Raw genomic sequence first — 18,451 nt, 5'->3', positions numbered from 1 at the left:
TTTTTTAAATTTCGTTGAAAATCATATTGAAACAAATACGTTCGTGTAAAGTATTATACGTTTAATACTTTATTAATATTCTCAAGTTATAATATATATATACATATACATATCTATTTATATATAACGGTTCGTGAATCGTCGGAATTTGGTCGAGGTTATAATGAATGTATGAACACAGTTTAAAATTCTTGAGATTTAACTTAACAAACTTTGCTTATCGTGTCGGAATAATATAAAGATTAAAGTTTAAATTTGGTCAGAAATTTCCGGGTCGTCACACTCACAATTCAAATTCACCCTTTTCCTCTCCTCTCTCCACTCTCTCCAGCTGAATCAAAGAAACGTCCCATGTAATTTTTTTTCCTTTTTCCGGTTTACATATGCTTAAATGGTATTTTGTAATGATAATTTCTTTTCATTTTAGGAATAAATCATGTCAAGATCAAACAAGATCATCTCTGTTCAATCTATTGACGGACGACAAGTTAATTTCCAACTAAAAGTTAAAGTCGTTCGAGTTATCAAAAAGCTTGGTCACGGATTTGACGCTGGCAAACCAGTTATGGAGTTCATAGTCTCTGATGATATGGTTTGTGTTTATTTTCTGCCTTTTACCAAAAATTGTTAATTTTTAAAAAATATATTTTTCATATTTTTTGATTTTCTTGTTTGTTACAAATGTTTTGTTTGTAAAAGGGCCATAAGATTGTCGTCAACATCCGTAACGCCCTGCTCTCAAAGTTTGATGAACTCATCAAAGAATGGGCCAATTATTGTATGTCCTACCCTGTTGTTGTTGACAGTCCCATTTGTTACCGATCCAAACATGTGAAACATGAGTACAAACTCATGTTTACTAAAAAAAAACCTCTGTGTTTGAAATACCCACTAACCAATGGACTGGGAATAGTTGCTTGACTTTCATTCCTTTTGAGCATTTGATCGAGAATGAGCTTGCAGTTGGAGTTTCTGCAGGTGATATATTGTTTATCATAAGCCTTTTTTTGTAGTTTGAACCCTTTATATTTGTAACTTACATCAATTTTTAATTTAACATTTTAAGGTGTTTTGGATTATTGTTACAGATGTTATTGGACGAGTATCCTGCTATGGTCCACTTTTAGATTTCAAAAACAGTGGTGAATTAAAGAACAAGTACATCAATCTACAACTCAAGGATTTAGTGTAAATTTTTAACACCTTAGACTTTAAAGGAAACGTATGTTTCTTTAATTTCAGTTATTCTTATTAATCTTTGTTACAATTATATAAGTTATTTAAATTCATTGATTAATAGTGGATTAGAAGTCGATGCAACTCTGTGGGGACAATTCGCCGTTGATTTCGAACACCATATCAAAAATGTCTCTGATGATTCTTCTGTCATCTTGATTATTCAGTTTGGAGTCACCAAAAACCATAACTGTTTGAATATGTTGATCGCTAAACCTTAATTGTTTTATTCCTGAAATCGTACGTATGATGTGCAATATTATGATTATGATCTTTGTGTAACTTTCATGGTTTTTGTCTAATATCTTTTGTTGTCTATATGCTGCAGAAAAGCTTATCGTGTCTACCAACTGGAATTAAACCAATGTAGTTGTTGACTAAAATCATCTGCAGATTGCTGAGTTCATTAAGCGGTAAAATTTTTAAATAAAAATTTAAATACCGTTGCTACTTACATTAGACAGTTAAACCCTAAATTTTTTAACAAAAAAACAACTACCTTAAGATCATAAAATCAACTTTTGATTGTTAAAAAAATCTCTAATTAATTAATAGTATTTTATCTATCTTATTTAATCAATGCAGTGTAAACCAAAAATCATTTGCTAATCAATTACTACATTCATGGACCAATGTATTTCATTGAATGTAGTCAATTGAATGCACTCCACCATTTAATACAATCATTGGGACATAAATTCATCATCATATGTATTTATTGTTTCTTTCAACTACTTTGTTTTAACTAACTAACAAGCTCTTATTGTGTATATCGTAGCCTCAATGAGATCCATTCTACTGACGATTCAGTTGGTTCCTTAGCTCCTTTCATGTCAATTATGCCACCTCGTGATCGGAATCCTAAATCTTGGTTTAAAGATGCAAAGCATCTTGGTTTAAATCATCTAAACCCTACCAGGGTAATTACTTAAATCATTTAATTAAATAGATCATTTATCTTATTTTCAATCTATGGTTTTGGTCCCATATGTAAAGAGAAGTTTCTAACCAAATTTTAGTGATCATTTTATGGTAGTCATATTACATGGAAGCTTTACTGCATACTTTATTTCAGTAGTTTTCTATCTTTCACCATTTCATGTAATATAACTGCACATCTAATGCCAATATTAGACTTTGTTAATCAAATAATTACAGAAAGGTATCTACTTGTTGAAGCCACAATCAACACCATTCTTCCCGACGATCTTTGGTATTACATTGCCTACAAAAAATGTAATAAGAGTGCAAAACCTGTTACCCCAAACTATGATCTTACATTGGACATTGATCAGCAATTAGCTTTAGAGCGCAAGTGTTTCGATTGTAGAGATAAGCCGCAAAGTGAAACACAAATAAATATTAAAATTTATGGTAAGATATTGATTTGTGGTTTTACTAAACCTTTAATTGTGTAAATGTTTTTATACATAACAGGTTTAAAGTTCCAATCCGTGTAGAAAATCCATCTGGCACAGCCTCTTTTACAGTTTTTGAAACGGTTGTCAAGAAGTTCGTCAACAAAACAGCATATGATTTAATGAAGGAGTTGTCTGAAGATGATGATTATCCGGAACAGTTGGAAGCTTTTTTAGAAAAGACCCTTCTTTTTAAGATAGAGGTCAGTAATTATAACAACGACAGGGGTATTCGCAATTACACCGTGAAAGATGCTACCGATGACCCTGAATATTTAGAAATCTTCCAATTATTAAAGGTAACATTGTTTTAAATTTATTTGATATATATAGTATTGATATTCTATTTAATACGTCAATATTGAAATAATCTATTATTAATATGAATTAGGTTGATCATGGAATTGAAGTTGTTGATGCAGAACCATCATCTTCGACACTGACTTCTTCAGTTAATATAACAACCCTCATTTTTCCAATCTGAGTTCACCAGATTTTCCTTAAGGTTTCATTGTCTTACTAAGTATATTATTAGGGTTGCAATTTGAGTAATTAATATTAAAACCCTAATATTATTTAAAACCCTAAACCAAACCCTATACATTAAATATTAAACCCTAATAACGTTTAATATTTAATACTTAACCCAAAACCCTAATAACTAATATTATTAATGTTACTATTACGATTAAAAAAGAAGTATTTTAATTTTAATTAATGTAACTTTAATAATAATAATAATAAAAATAATAACTTTATAAAATATATATATATATATATATATATATATATATATATATATATATATATATATATATATATATATATATATATATATATATATATATATATATATATATATATATATATATATATATGTATACAACTTAAAATGCTAGTTATAAAAAAATATATATATATATATATATAACCGGAGAAAAAAAAAAGATATATAAAATGATAATGTTATTTATAATCAATCGGCCCTATCTCTGTATCCATATGATTAGTATTTTATTTATTTATTTATTTTTCTATCTTAATTCGAATACAAATTCGTTTCTTCATCAAATTAATCGTAACTCAAATTTGAGTACCACTCAAATTGTGACCTCGTACCCTATAAATATATTTCAATTCCTCACCATTTAACCCATACAATCACCACCTAATTCCATGCTTTGTTGTTGATATTTGAAAACTTCTAAACCCCCTACAACCATCGACATTTAGTCAACTATACAATCCACGAAACCCACTTTCTGCGTTTTTGCTTTGTTGCTTATTGCTGGTTCGACAAGACCACCATCACCAACTCAAACCCTCCTGCTTACTGTTGCTCAACGAAACCCAACAGCACCCAAAAACAGTCCCCAACAACCGCTATTTTCTGCTGCCATCTGCAGCCTCCACCACCGCCCAATTACAGCTGCATCCTGCTGCTTCTGCTCGCCTAAACAGCAGCTTTTTGCTGCCCTTTTCGAGCCAAAATAGGCTGCCTTTTTGCAGCTGCAAACCACCACCATCACGAACCCTTTGCTGCATTTTTCTACAGCCAACCCATCACCCAAACATTCTGTTAAACAGCCCTGTTTGCAGCCTTCTTGCTACTGTAAACCGTCTTCAAACATCACCTTAAACTGCCACCTTTAGGCCGCCACTTCCTGCAGCTTTTCTGCTGTTTTCTGCGCGCCAAGGACCACCCAAAACATCCCCAATTAGTCACCCTGCTGCTACTCCTGGTTACTATTTCGGTTGCCACCCAAAATCATCACGAAACACCACTTTTTGCTACGTTTGGACTCCTGTTTTGCTGTTGAAAATTTGCTGATGTTCGGCTTCTTTACACCATCGAAATCCTCACTCTTTCTTGCTCTAATACACTTAAGGTATATCTAAAAACTACTAACTAAATTATACTCTTTATTTTGTTAAAGTCCTTAGTATATATGAATGAAGGCATCATGTTATAAATAATAATAATAAGCTTATGAATATGATTTTAATCATGGTTAACAATAATATAAGTAATTGATGAATGTAGTTAATAAAATAGTTATGGATATTAGGTTAAACACTTGAATAATGAGGATGAATGCTTAAAAGTTATGATTGTGAATGTGTAAAAAGTAATAATAAAGGGTGTATTGCATGTATGCATGCACACGTAAAATATGTGTATGTATATATGATATTGAAATTAAAATCTTAATTATGAATATTACTAACATGTAAGTATGATTGGTTTGATAAACATGATAATAAAGATAATATTGTGATAACATGTAGTATAAAGGTGATAAGATTTTATATTAGATAAAAGATAAACGTAAGACTTAAATTATAATCTAGTTGATAATGGTGAATTTAAAATCATAAGTTACAATTTGGATAAGATTAATGCGAAAGAGTTAAAACTTATCTAACCACTTAAAATACAATAATATGGGATATTAAATAAAGAGTATATGTATATGTATCATCTCTTGTTTAATTATATGTAACACGTACGTAACCTATATATAATAATCGTAAAATTTATACGTGTTATAGTAATAAAAAAATGTATATGTATAAGTATCATGTAGGTGAATATATATATCATATAGGCGTATTTATATATATGACATATAATGATAAGTTTTCATAATAGTTGAATAATTAAAGACTAATAATACTATTATTAGTATAACCTATACACTTATCTATATAGTAACACTTAAGTACACTAAGTATATTATCACTCATATGAATATAACTTTATCGAAATATAGTTTACTATAGTAATAAACAAACTTTATGTCTATTAGACATTAACTAATCAAACATAATATCTCTAGGTTGAGATCTCCGTGTTCAACACTCCGATCATATAATTTGCGTGGAATATCTATCTGCTATTAAGGTGAACTTCATAGCCCCTCTTTTTACTATTTCTTAACTGTTTTTATAACTTTGGGGTGAGACACATGCTTGCTTTTAAACTGTTTTACAATTAGACACAAGTACTCAAACTTTACTTTGATTAGTTCAAACTATTGCTAACATGCTTTGATTCATGCTTAATCCCTACCATGATATCGTTAATTGCTACGTATAAAGGCAAGCTTAGTTATTGTGATAGCGCTATTGAGGGTGACGTCTCTATCCGGATGACCGCTGGTCAATGGATACATAATAACGATGAACGACACGAACGTGATGTGTTTAGGGTAACCAATGGTTAGTATCGATATCATATACACCAGCACTACTACCGAACTGATTAAACCGCTTATCTAAAACTTGTTATAATTATTAAACCTATGTTGTTCACTCAACCATTTTGGTTGACACTTTAAGCATGTTTTGTCTCAGGTACTTAGATACTTTGCTTCCGCTGTAGAACTTTTTTGTTACTTAGAAGTCAAGCCGAGCACTGGGACCAGAGTTAACATCCGTGTCAATGGCGATTTTGGTGGGGTGTTACAGTTGGTATCAGAGCTCTGGTTATAGGGAACTAGGTTACATTAGTATGACTAACATGAATAGTTAGGATGCATTAGTGAGTCTAGTCTATAACCGAGTTGTTCATTTGCATTGATTATTTACGTTACATTCTAGATTATGTGCATTAAGTTCATTTATATTTATTATGCCTAGAATTCCTATACCATTCAAAACTTTAGAAAACACTTTGCTATAGGAACTATACTTACACGTCTGACTCTTAGAATAAGAGCCATGACTCACTTGTATTCCAACAATAGAACGCCACTATACCTATCTCATTATAGGAGAGCCAAGACTTGTTATAGAGAACCAGGATTGCACTCTATGTGTGCCTTATGTGGGTGCCTTAGCAATCTTTAGGTCTATAACCTTTTCTGCCTTAGTTTTAAGTGCTTTCCCTTAATCTTGATACTGCCAATCCATCTTACTACATGCTTTTACCTCTTCTGACATTATATATCCTTTCTTAAGGATGTCAAGCCAAAACCCTATCATCTTGCATGATCCCGACTCTGAAGGATCAGCTAATATGTGAATGTTATCATATCCAAACATATCCTATGACCTGACTTCGCCATTGTGATTCAAAGTATTCTTTGACTCACACGAAGGGATGTCACTCATGACTCAACATTCCCACGTCAACTATCTAAGTTTGATCACGTGTCCTGACCTTATGGAGTGACCTTGGAATGGAAGTATGAATTAGTGAAATATAATGACGCTTGGCCGACGTGATTATATTACGGTAATTCATATAGAAATTCTAATAGCATGACATATGGAATAGAAAGTGAATCAAAGAAAAATTTCCAAGCCATTCATTCAAATATCTCAATGTTATTACATGAAGGGTAATCATCATCTGAATTGTAGAGATAATAAGAGCTCGTTTTTCAACCAAACTATCTATCTCATACCCATGAGTAGATTAACAAATTCTCCTATGCCATAAAAGTTGTAAATCTTGGCATTCTTTCTTTCTTAAACAACCTATCTCTGACGCTTAATTATCCCATCCCCCTGGAAGGAAGGATGCATGTTCGTAAGTGACCTGAAGTGACACCCCTGAAACTTCTTCGAAGCATGCCTCCTGTTATCTACAATTACCCTCCTAGTGTAGATTTTCATAAACCCATTAGGAAACCCGTCGAAGATAAATGACAACCACTCGCAAGAATTTCATTTAAATATTCAAACGGAGATATTATAAACACCACATTCACTATCACGTTCTTATACTCTACCACTCATATCTCACTTGTCAGCAACAGCTTCACACATGAACATTTTGAATTTCCAAGAACATACGCCCTAATAATAGTCAACAACCGTATTTAAAAACAATAGATTTCATTACCTCGCAACATTGTTGCTTAAAATAACCCGAAATTTTCAAAATACCTTCACCCGATCTTCGTCGATCTTTTTCCAACTTGTACTCTCCGAAATATGAAAATTCTGTTACCAAAATTTTACACACACTATTTTACTGTGCGATCCTCTCAAAATTTTATAGAATAAATTTATTTACTTCCATTCATGCAAATTTTATAAATCGTATATGTTTATATAAATAAAATTTACCTTTACTTATTTTTGACTAGTACATATAAAATTATACTTTCACTTTTCCAAATCAATTCTGTGATTCAAAAGATATTTTACTTAAAATAGTACATGTTGTACATAACTCTAGTTTTACTAAGAACTTCGTTTCTTTTTTTAATTTGTCACCTTAAACGACTCGAACTTCTATAAAATTTTCATTACTTGTTTATATAAAATTTTTTCGTATTATTCTACACCACGTAGTAATCACAATTTCTCTTGCCCTTTGAAACTTACCATTGAGTTCATCATTCAAAACCCTCTGTTCTCATCAACTTTTCCCTTTTAAGGTTGACCGTTGAGGAGTTTTTACTTCCGATATTTCATGGCTAAACACAACACCCTCGTAAATATCAATTCTATGATTCAATATTTCTTGGCAAATGCAATCATTTTTTGGAAATTTCCTCACCCGGTGTAAACTATTCTATGTAGCCAGTGATTCATATTTCTTCTCATTAGCACTTAAACTCATAAGTGAATGATAGATTGACTCGCCATCTATGTTCGAGAATGTCTTTCCCATCAAGAAATATAACTTATGATCCTCAATATCCTCTCTAAAGGAGTTACCTTAAACGTTCACAACATTTATGTGTTTACTCAAAACATTTCGTAGGAATTCGTTGGAATTCGCGTAGAGGCTCCGAGTATACCTGAGAACGTGAAGACCAGACGAAGCGAAAATATCCACATCTATTCTCAACCTTTGAGGCATCCGAGAAAGTCTTACTGAAACTTCGGGACGAAGTTTAAATTAACGGGGAGGTACTATAACAACCCTCATTTTTCCAATCTGAGTTCACCAGATTTTCCTTAAGGTTTCATTGTCTTACTAAGCATATTATTAGGGTTGTTATTTGAGTAATTAATATTAAAACCCTAAAATTATTTAAAACCCTAAACCAAACCCTATACATTAAATATTAAACCCTAATAACGTTTAATATTTAATACTTAACCCAAAACCCTAATAACTAATATTATTAATGTTACTATTACGATTAAATAAGAAGTATTTTAATTTTAATTAATGTAACTTTAATAATAATAATAAAAATAATAACTTTATAATATATATATATATATATATATATATATATATATATATATATATATATAATATATGTATACAACTTAAAATGCTAGTTATAAAAAAAAATATATATATATATAAATAACCGGAGAAAAAAAAAAAGATATATAAAATGATAATGTTATTTATAATCAATCGGCCCTATCTCTGTATCCATATGATTAGTATTTTATTTTATTTTTTTATTTTTATTTTTTCTATCTTAATTCGAATACAAATTCGTTTCTTCATCAAATTAATCGTAACTCAAATTTGAATACCACTCAAATTGTGACCTCGTACCCTATAAATATATTTCAATTCCTCACCATTTAACCCATACAATCACCACCTAATTCCATGCTTTGTTGTTGATATTCGTAAACTTCTAAACCCCCTACAACCATTGACATTTAGTCAACTATACAATCCACGAAACCCACTTTCTGCGTTTTTGCTTTGTTGCTTATTGCTGGTTCGACAAGACCACCATCACCAACTCAAACCCTCCTACTTACTTTTGCTCAACGAAACCCAACAGCACCCAAAAACAGTCCCCAACATCCGCTATTTTATGATGCCATCTGCAGCCTCCACCACCGCCCAATTACAGCTGCATCCTGCTGCTTCTGCTCGCCTAAACAGCAGCTTTTTGCTGCCCTTTTCGAGCCAAAATAGGCTGCCTTTTTGCAGCCTTCTTGCTGCTGTAAACCGTCTTCAAACATCACCCTAAACTGCCACCTTTAGGCCGCCACTTCCTGCAGCTTTTCTGCTGTTTTCTGCGCGCCAAGGACCACCCAAAACATCCCCAATTAGTCACCCTGCTGCTACTCCTGGTTACTGTTTTGGTCACCACCCAAAATCATCATGAAACACCACTTTTTGCTGCGTTTGGACTCCTGTTTTGCTGCTGAAAATTTGCTGATGTTCGGCTTCTTTACACCATCGAAATCCTCACTCTTTCTTGCTCTAGTACACTTAAGGTATATCTAAAAACTACTAACTAAATTATACTCTTTATTTTGTTAAAGTCCTTAGTATATATGAATAAAGGCATGATGTTATAAATAATAATAATAAGCTTATGAATATGATTTTAATCATGGTTAACAATAATATAAGTAATTGATGAATGTAGTTAATAAAATAGTTATGGATATTAGGTTGAACACTTGAATAATGAGGATGAATGCTTAAAAGTTATGATTGTGAATGTGTAAAAAGTAATAATAAAGGGTGTATTGCATGTATGCATGCACACGTAAAATATGTGTATGTATATATGATATTGAAATTAAAATCTTAATTATGAATATTACTAACATGTAAGTATGATTGGTTTGATAAACATGATAATAAAGATAATATTGTGATAACATGTAGTATAAAGGTGATAAGATTTTATATTAGATAAAAGATAAACGTAAGACTTAAATTATAATCTAGTTGATAATGGTAAATTTAAAATCATAAGTTACAATTTGGATAAGATTAATGTGAAAGAGTTAAAACTTATCTAACCACTTAAAATACAATAATATGGGATATTAAATAAAGAGTATATGTATATGTATCATCTCTTGTTTAATTATATGTAACACGTACGTAACCTATATATAATAATCGTAAAATTTATACGTGTTATAGTAATAAAAAAAATGTATATGTATAAGTATCATGTAGGTGAATATATATATCATATAGGCGTATTTATATATATGACATATAATGATAACTTTTCATAATAGTTGAATAATTAAAGACTAATAATACTATTATTAGTATAACCTATACACTTATCTATATAGTAACACTTAAGTACACTAAGTATATTATCACTCATATGAATATAACTTTCTCGAAATATAGTTTACTATATTAATAAATAAACTTTATGTCTATTAGACATTAACTAATCAAACATAATATCTCTAGGTTGAGTTCTCCATGTTCAACACTCCGATCATATAATTTGCGTGGAATATCTATCTGCTATTAAGGTGAAATTCATAGCCCATCTTTTTACTATTTCTTAACTGTTTTTATAACTTTGGGGTGAGACACATGCTTGCTTTTAAACTGTTTTACGATTAGACACAAGTACTCAAACTTTATTTTGATTAGTTCAAACTGTTGCTAACATGCTTTGATTCATGATTAATCCCTACCATGATATCGTTAATTGCTACGTATAAAGGCAAGCTTAGTTATTGTGATAGCGCTATTGAGGGTGACGTCTCTATCCGGATGACCGCTGGTCAATGGATACATAATAACGATGAACGACACGAACGTGATGTGTTTAGGGTAACCAATGGTTAGTATCGATATCATATACACCAGCACTACTACCGAACTGATTAAACCGCTTAATTAAATCTTGTGGTCTAAAACTTGTTATAATTATTAAACCTATGTTGTTCTCTCAACCATTTTGGTTGACACTTTAAGCATGTTTTATCTCAGGTAGATACTTTGCTTCCGCTGTAGAACTTTGCTGTTACTTAGAAGTCAAGCCGAGCACTGGGACCAGAGTTAACATCCGCGTCAATGGCGATTTTGGCGGGGTGTTACAGTTAATGTATGATTACTTTATTTTTTTTAACCTTTATTATAAGTTAGCATTATAATACGTATTAACTTCTACATTGTAGTGTGCTTCAAATGCATCAGCTAATGGTAGTCGGACAATAGATCTGAGTGAAGAAATGTGTTTTAGCCCGCCGCTCAAAAAATCAAACAAGAATTGTTAGCAACTCCAGGATCTGTTAAGTCTTCCACTTCCAAGGTAAAATGGTCCAATTGTTCTGAGAAACAACCCTAAACCCAAACAACATTGAAACTATTCTGGATTTGTTTCTGTGAATTTTGAATTTCTGTCACCGATCATCAACGGCATGTAATGCATAGACATATTTAATTCTTGGTCACAATTGAAATGCGGTTGACTGTATGTGTAAACACTTTAAGGCCTCAAAAGTATTCAAAACAATGTTTTGTACATTGTTGGATACTATTGTTTTGTGTTATTTTAACTAAACCAAACTTTGAAACTTCCAAATACATGTTAGCTAAGATTCATCATTTTGTTAAAATTATTAAAAAAACAATGTGATTGCCTTTTTTTTCCATTTTATATTCCATTCTTGTGGAATATAAACTTAAACCTGTTTTATTTGAATGATCATAATAGGTTGTAAACTTCACTAAAGATAATTACATATTAGTATTTTGTATTATATGACATGCCGTGTTTAATTTTTTTAACCACTCATTTAATCATTTTAACTGTTACTAATATGTATGTGAAACATTTAATCATTTAATCTTTAGATGTATTAAATTAATTAAGTATAATTAGTGGTGCATATAATGTTGTGTAACCATAATAAGTTGTTATTCATTTTTTCATAAATAGTTGTTAATATATGCCATTTACACACTTCAAATACAAAAATTATGCCTTCAAAATCATTGGTTAGTTTTAACAAAGTAAAAATATGGATATTTACATAACAAAAGATTTTAAAAATTTACAAATGAAACCTATATAGTTCAATGTAGATATAAACAAGGTACTAAAACCTTTTGTCCATTGGGTAAAAAGGTTAACATTGTATTTGAAGTACTCTTTTAACTGCCAGATAAATCGAAAAGTCACCTACACGTGCTCCACTGTTTTTGCATTAAATTCCCATGATAGTTTGAGAGCTATCACGTCGTTTCTTTTTCTCCCCATTTCAACTTTATAAATAAAGCTGTTAGATCTTCTTGAGATTGTTCCCCGTACTTCATTCCTGATACTCTACCTTCTTCTTTACAGTACCCTTTTCAAGTACCAAAAGAACACAAAAAGCATTTTACTAAATTCTCCATATTTCTGTGTTTAAAAAAGATCAAATAAATGGAGGGAACACAAAATATCATTGTTGAAGCTCTTCCCAAGACATGTTGAGCGAGATATTATCTAGGGTTGGGCGAGATTCATGTCAACAGATGTATCTAACGAAAACTGTGATGACCCGGGAATTTCTGACCAAATTTAAACTTAATCTTTATGTGTTTCCGACACGATGAGCAATGTCTGCTAAACTGAGTCTCAAATTTTTGAACTATGTACATACATTCATTTAACCTTTGACTATTCCCGACGATTCACGAACGCTTTGCTTGTAAATAAATATGTAATTATATATATATATATATATATATATATATATATATATATATATATATATATATATATATATATATATATATATATATATATATATATATATATGTGTATATGTATATGTATATAAATATAAGTTTATATAATAAATTGAAATAATAAAATATAATTTAATAAATAGAGATTAATTATGTAAAATATTACACAAAATGAAAGGTTGTTATTTAAAATGAAGCTATATGTAAATATATATAACTTCTATGTATAATTATGATTATAGTGTAAAATATATAAAATGTATAAAAGTTAATTATTCAATAAAGGTTATTATATAATATAATTAATAAAATAATACATATATAATATAAGGATAAATATAATTGTTATAATAATATTGTTATTACTTTCGATATCAATACTAGCACGATTGATATTATTATAAATATATATACAATCTATAGATGTGAAAATTTATATATATATATATATATATATATATATATATATATATATATATATATATATATATATATATATATATATATATATATATATATATATATATATATATATATATATATAGTTATAGTATTATTATTACTAATATTATTATTATCAATAATAATATTGGTATTATTATAATTAGTATTACTATTATTATTAATAAAATTATTTTTTTATAAGTTTTATAGTTAGTATTACCATTAACAATAATAATAATGTTATAAATGTTATTATTCTATTATTGTAAGCTTTTATTATTATTAGTTACAAAATAAAGAGTATTACTATTATTATATATTGTTAGTTAGTAATATTAATAGTAACTATGTTATATAAATAAAAATACATAAACAGATATATAGGTAGATATATAAAATCAGTTATACCTAAATACTTATATATATTTATATATATTTATATTATATACATAATACGATTATATATACGATTATTTATATATAATACTGTTAAATCAATATATATATTTATACAGAGAATATGTATGCTGTTAATTGTCTTAATCACAGCTAAGTTATTGTATCAGATGATTGAATCACAGGAACGTACGAAATTGATTAAAGAATTACACCCTTTATTATTTTCTTCATCATCTGTTTCATTAGGTACAAGCTGTCGACCACCACTCAGCTACAAAACAAACTAAATGGAATCGATTAGCTGTCATAAAATAACTTAACCCTTTTATAATCATCGACTAGTTCATTGTGAATGGAAACAGAAACATAAAACATAAACTTGGAAATAAAGACTGAACCAAATATCTATGTTTTTCAACTTTACAGTCAAAAATCGAATTCAAATCATATTGCAAAATGTAATATTGCTATGTTGTTAGGATTCAGTTACTTAATCTGTCTGAAAAATATCATCTTCCAATTTTTCAAATCAAGAACGAATTTTGAAGTCAAACTTTTAAAATCAAAAAGTCAACCTTTGTTCTTCATTAAAATTTGGATTCGTTCTTGTGTTTCATAACAAATTGAAGGTCCCTAAGGTTTCTAGGATGGATTTTTAAACTAATTCGTGTAGAAACCTTGGCCTAAAACAATCTAAATATCAAAAATCATTTTTTTTTTGAAACCAGCGACTGCCAGCAGCAGCACTCTGTCTTTCGTTTTAATTTTTTTTTATATCAAATAATCGTTACGTATGGATATTAAATCCTATAATCGATTTTCTTATCATTAATAAGCTTTAAAAGATTATGATTTGATTTTGATTTTGATAAGGAAGATGAAGGAGAAGCAACAGCTTTAATATGTGTATTATATATTTAAGATTGTGTTTATGATCAGAAAAATTAAAGTGGCGAAGTGGTTAGGCAGTGGGTTAGGGAATGTGAGGTCACGGGTTCGAGCCCGGGTGCGGGCAGTCTTTTTTTTTTTGGAATTCTTCTTTATGAGGTAGTTACTCTCAATTGATTATTATTATTGTTATTGTTATTAGTATGGTTATTATTACTAATACAAGTTTTTATGATCATTTATTATTATTGTTATTATTAAGGTTATAATTAGTATCATTGTTATTATATCTAAAAGTATTAAAATTATCGTTAGTATTATTATAAGTATTATTGATATTATTATTACTAATATTACATATGCAGTATTGTTATTATAATTATGATCATTGTTATTACTATTATCATTATTATGAACATAATACAATTTATCATTTTAAATATTATTATTAGTATCATTTTATAAATTGTTAGTATTATTATTGTTATTATCAACAAAAGTGTTGGTAATAAAATCATTACTGACGTTATCATTTATTATTAGTATTATGATTATTGACACAACTATAAATATTGTTATTATTATTATGATCATTAACTTATCATTTTAGCGCAATTATTAACATAAGTATTTTTTTTTTCTAAACAATATCGTTATTATTATTAGTAAATCATAATTTTTAAAACTATCATTTTTTTGTTATATATAATATTTTGACCTAACATATATATTATAATTGTACTAATAGTTAATATACCTATATGTAAAATATATTAACATTATTCACATAAATACTTATATATATAACAAACCAATAATTTTAGATATAATACTAACTATATATACATATATATATATATACATACACAGATATATTAATATAATTAAATATATAGATATTAATCATTTTAAAGATATATACAACATAAATATATATATAACTATATAAGTAATAATCATTTACAAATATTTATATATACAAATTAAATAAATAATATATAAAGAGATAGTATATGAAATTGTTCGAGTACGATTATATGTATTAATGAATATACAAATGATATAGGTTCGTGAATCCGAGGTTAACCCTGCATTGTTCAATATAGTCATATGTATTTTTACTACAAAATACATTAGGTGAGTTCCATTACTCCCTTTTTATATATATTTTTGGGACAGAGAATACATGCGTTGCTTTTATAAATGTTTTACGATATAGACACAAGTAATCGAAACTACATTCTATGGTTGAATTATTGAAGTCGAATATGCCCCTTTTTATTAAGTCTGGTAATCTAAGAATTAGGGAACAGACACTCTAATTGACGCGAACTCTAAAGATAGATCTATCGGGCCCAACAAGCCCCATCCAAAGTACCGGATGCTTTAGTACTTCGAAATTTATATCATGTACGAAGGATGATCCCGGAATGATGGGGAAATTCTTATATACATATTGTGAATGTCGGCTACCAGGTGTTCAATCCATATGAATGATTATTTTTGTCTCTATGCATGGGACGTATATTTATGAGAAATGAAAATCTTGTGGTCTATTAAAATGATGGAAATGTTTATTTATGTTAAACTAATGAACTCACCAACCTTTTGGTTGACACTTGACAGCATGTTTATTCTCAGGTACGAAATAAATCTTCCGCTGTGTATTTGCTCATTTTAGATATATTACTTGGAGTCATTCATGACATATTTCAAAAGACGTTGCATTCGAGTCATTGAGTTCATTAAGATTATTATTAAGTCAACTATAGTTGGATATATTCTGAAATGGTATGCATGCCGTCAATTTTCATTGTAAAGAAAGTTTGTCTTTTAAAATGGAATGCAATGTTTGTAAAATGTATCATATAGAGGTCAAATACCTCGCGATGTAATCAACTGTTGTGAAGCGTTTATAATCGATATGGACTTCGTCCGGATGGATTAGGACGGGGCGCTTCAGTTGGTATCAGAGCGGTGGTCTTAGTGAACCTGGTCTGCATTAGTGTGTCTAACTGATAAGTCGTTAGGATGCATTAGTGAGTCTGGACTTCGACTGTGTCTGCATGTCAAAAGTTTTGCTTATCATTTTTGTCGGAAATCATTTGCTTATCATCCTTAGTAAATTACCTGCTTATTATTCTTAGTCTAGACACATCTTATTGCATTGACTGCATGAATAGTGTATAGACAAAATTCATATCTTAGTGTATCTGCTATTTCATATCTTAGCGTATCTGTTATTGTTACCTTTACTTGAAAGCTTCCGTAGATTTCTCCATAACTTATGGGATTTTAGTATTATATATGCATATGTAAATTATGTATTGCAGGGTACTAATCTACATCCTATAATCTATTTCTTATCGAAAATCCTTCATCTGATTGTACTGGATGAATCCCTCAACTAGTTTGAGTCCCTCAGATTTCGATAGCTATTCTGATAGTTATTCCGACAACTATTCCGACATGGATATTCACCTAAGCTTCGAAAGCGGTGTCACCAGAATGAATCAACCAATCAGCCATCCCCAATTCATCTGATGGGTTCGTAGCCTACTTAATCGTTGGAGATAAGAAGAAGATTCCTTTCATCCACCACAGTTCCCTCTTGGTGAAGAATCTGAAGTACTTACCGATGAACCTATCCGAAACACCATTTTCACACTCATTTCCAGAATAGCTCGACACGATTATATTCTATCCACAAATCTAAACCTTATTCATTCGCTCGTTCCGACTGAAAATCATCCCGGAATAATAGAAGAAATCAACGAACTTCGCGCCCGAGTTATAGCCTTGGAAAATATGGTGCAAAACGTACCAGCTTCAGCAACGTCATCGGCACCAACAGTACCATCAACAACCCATGCCTCAACATCTCATTTTATACCTCGAGTATAATCATCTTTCTACGTATCGTTCTACATTAATTATCTTCGTTCAACATGACGATTATGTAATCTCTAATGTTTTAGAGATTATATATTCTTGTTCTAACGTTAAATCAAATGAGTTAAATATCATATTGACTCATTAAATCCATGATTACATCTGAAGAAAATATACATATGTATATATATTTTCATAAAGTTTGTAATTAAAACTTCATTTGTACAAACTGTTAATGGTGAAAATATTTTAACGGGTAGGTAATACCCTAGAAATATTTGGATTTCGCATTAATAAGTTACACTGTACATTCTTCGAATCTGATTCAACAGTCATTTACTATCCTATTTACATCCACTGATATACGTATTCGTTCACCGCAGAATAACCCTTTTTATATTTGGATTTTGATCTATCAGAATCCAGCAAGTGGCATAATGAAGAAAACATTGGACAAAATAAAATTTGTTAGAAACAAACAAATTAACTATGAGAAAATTTGTTAAGAATCCACGCTAACTGTTCCTAGCTAACTGTTCCTAGCTAACAGTTAATTCCGTATTAACTTTTATTTATCGCAATTTATTTATCGCATTTTATTTATCGCAATTTTAATTCTCGCAATTTTATTTATCGTCATTTAATTTCTGTTATTTATTTTACGCACTTTAAATGTCGGGACACGTATACAAGGTTTTGACATATCATATCGACGCATATATATATATTATTTGGAATAACCATAGACACCCTATATACAGTAATGCGGGAGTTAGCTATACAG

At 29.7% G+C, this 18,451-nt stretch overlaps 1 protein-coding gene across 1 annotated transcript; it reads left to right on the top strand.

Annotated features, from left to right (window-relative positions):
- Positions 1–436: 436 nt before the first annotated feature.
- Positions 437–3,138, top strand: LOC139900933 (replication protein A 70 kDa DNA-binding subunit A-like). The gene is made up of 10 exons (XM_071883680.1): positions 437–592; positions 700–842; positions 914–978; positions 1,089–1,188; positions 1,301–1,409; positions 1,565–1,602; positions 2,015–2,130; positions 2,395–2,551; positions 2,674–2,953; positions 3,046–3,138. Exons 1-10 carry the CDS (start codon positions 437–439, stop codon positions 3,136–3,138), a joined length of 1,257 nt encoding a protein of 418 aa, XP_071739781.1.
- Positions 3,139–18,451: the final 15,313 nt, after the last annotated feature.

The sequence above is a fragment of the Rutidosis leptorrhynchoides genome, chromosome 3, assembly GCF_046630445.1.
Source record: "Rutidosis leptorrhynchoides isolate AG116_Rl617_1_P2 chromosome 3, CSIRO_AGI_Rlap_v1, whole genome shotgun sequence".
NCBI lineage: Eukaryota > Viridiplantae > Streptophyta > Magnoliopsida > Asterales > Asteraceae > Rutidosis > Rutidosis leptorrhynchoides.
The sequence above is the reverse complement of the archived record's forward strand: the minus strand, read 5'-3'. Positions and strand labels throughout refer to the sequence as shown.